Source organism: Nannobrachium achirus, assembly GCF_963921795.1.
Source record: "Nannobrachium achirus genome assembly, chromosome: 7".
Taxonomy (NCBI): domain Eukaryota; kingdom Metazoa; phylum Chordata; class Actinopteri; order Myctophiformes; family Myctophidae; genus Nannobrachium; species Nannobrachium achirus.
Window position 1 is genome coordinate 1292175 of NC_137816.1, and position 1522 is coordinate 1293696.

At 49.9% G+C, this 1522-nt stretch overlaps 1 protein-coding gene across 1 annotated transcript; it reads right to left on the minus strand.

The window, feature by feature from the left end:
- Window positions 1-424: 424 nt before the first annotated feature.
- On the minus strand, window positions 425-979 carry LOC308288479 (ADP-ribosylation factor-like protein 2; the record flags this gene model as incomplete). The annotated part of the gene is made up of 1 exon (XM_080729928.1): window positions 425-979. The coding sequence occupies one exon, from the start codon at window positions 977-979 to the stop codon at window positions 425-427; it is 555 nt and encodes a 184-aa protein (XP_080586054.1).
- Window positions 980-1522: the final 543 nt, after the last annotated feature.

Here is a 1522-nt window from a genome sequence, read left to right on the forward strand (position 1 = left end):
ATGTGCACATAATGCAGGAGGCAGCAGGATGTTGTGTTGTTGAAAACGAGCGTTTCCAAACTCTGACACTTGGAAAAATAACCTGCACAGAATGTCTTGACAGAAAGTAGCTCATAACATGCCTATGGTGGATTTTTATGAAACAAAAACTTTGATAATTCAAGCTTTCAGTACAGCCGCAATGTTGGTGAGTTAACTTTGTTTAATACAATCAGATAGGACTTCTGTTTGGATGTATGGGCTGTCAATGGCAGAAATGAGTGTTTACACTCAGTAGGCGTGTTCCCACATAACTTCCAGCAACAGTGATGTCACACGCATACCCTCTATTTTCTGTTTCCTGTTGAAGACAGATGGCTTAAATGGGAAACACAGCTTCCTTTAGCAGGTTACTTGGGGATGCACAGTCGTTGTTCCATCTAGTCTAGTCGGCGGTAAAGACTCTCGCGGCGATGTCGTCCAGTAGCCAGTCCACCCCGGCTAAAAGGTTCTCTCCTGTGATGGCGCTGCAGCCGATGATGCACCAGTGATGGCTCTTGATCTTGTCCAGGTCCAGCGCCTCTCGCACGGCCTCTTTGGACAGGGCGCCGGGCAGGTCCTGCTTGTTGGCGAACACCAGCAGAGTGGCGCCCGCCAGCCTCTCCTCCTGAAGCAGCGTGCACAGCTCCTGCCTGCACATCTCCAGCCGCAGTCTGTCCGCCGTGTCCACCACCCACACCAGGCCGTCCGTGCTCTCAAAGTAGTTCCTCCAGTAGGAGCGCAGTGACCGCTGGCCGCCCACGTCCCAGATGTTCAGCTTGAAGCCTCGGTGCTCCAGCGTCTTGATGTTGAAGCCCAGCGTGGGGGAGATGGTGCTGATGTCCTCGCCGTTGAACTTCTTCACGATGGTGGTCTTCCCGGCGTTGTCCAGGCCCAGCATCAGGAGTCTCATCTCTCGCTCTCGGTGCTTCATCTTCTTGAGGATCGTCAGCAAACCCATCTCGGCAAGAAAACGGACGGATCGACGTCGGCGACGCGTTCCTTTAGATGTGTTTCAACTTGGTTAAATATTTATTTAAGTCATGTGATTTACAAATCTGCATGTGCATCAGTACTGTGACGTCAGGTATGTCCATACATGGGCATGGATTGTCCAGACACTCTCACAGACAGGCAACTTGACCTTTATTTACACTATATAGCCTATATGATGTATGATTGTTTGCATGCACAAGATCGGATGCTGACGCAAATAGCCATGGACGCACGCACGCACGCACGCACGCACGCACGCACACACACACACACACACACACACACACACACACACACACACACACACACACACACACATAGAGAGAGAGGAGTGAGGAACAGTAATGGCAGTAATCTCAAAAGCATTCTCAACCCACCCAGAAGCCAATTAGTGCATTCTCAGAGTTTATTTTAACGACCAATCAATCGATCATGTTCTGGCTGGGATCAATGGATGCAACGAATAGGCCTAGGCCTACTTTAGGTTCACTGTTATCTCTCATCATAT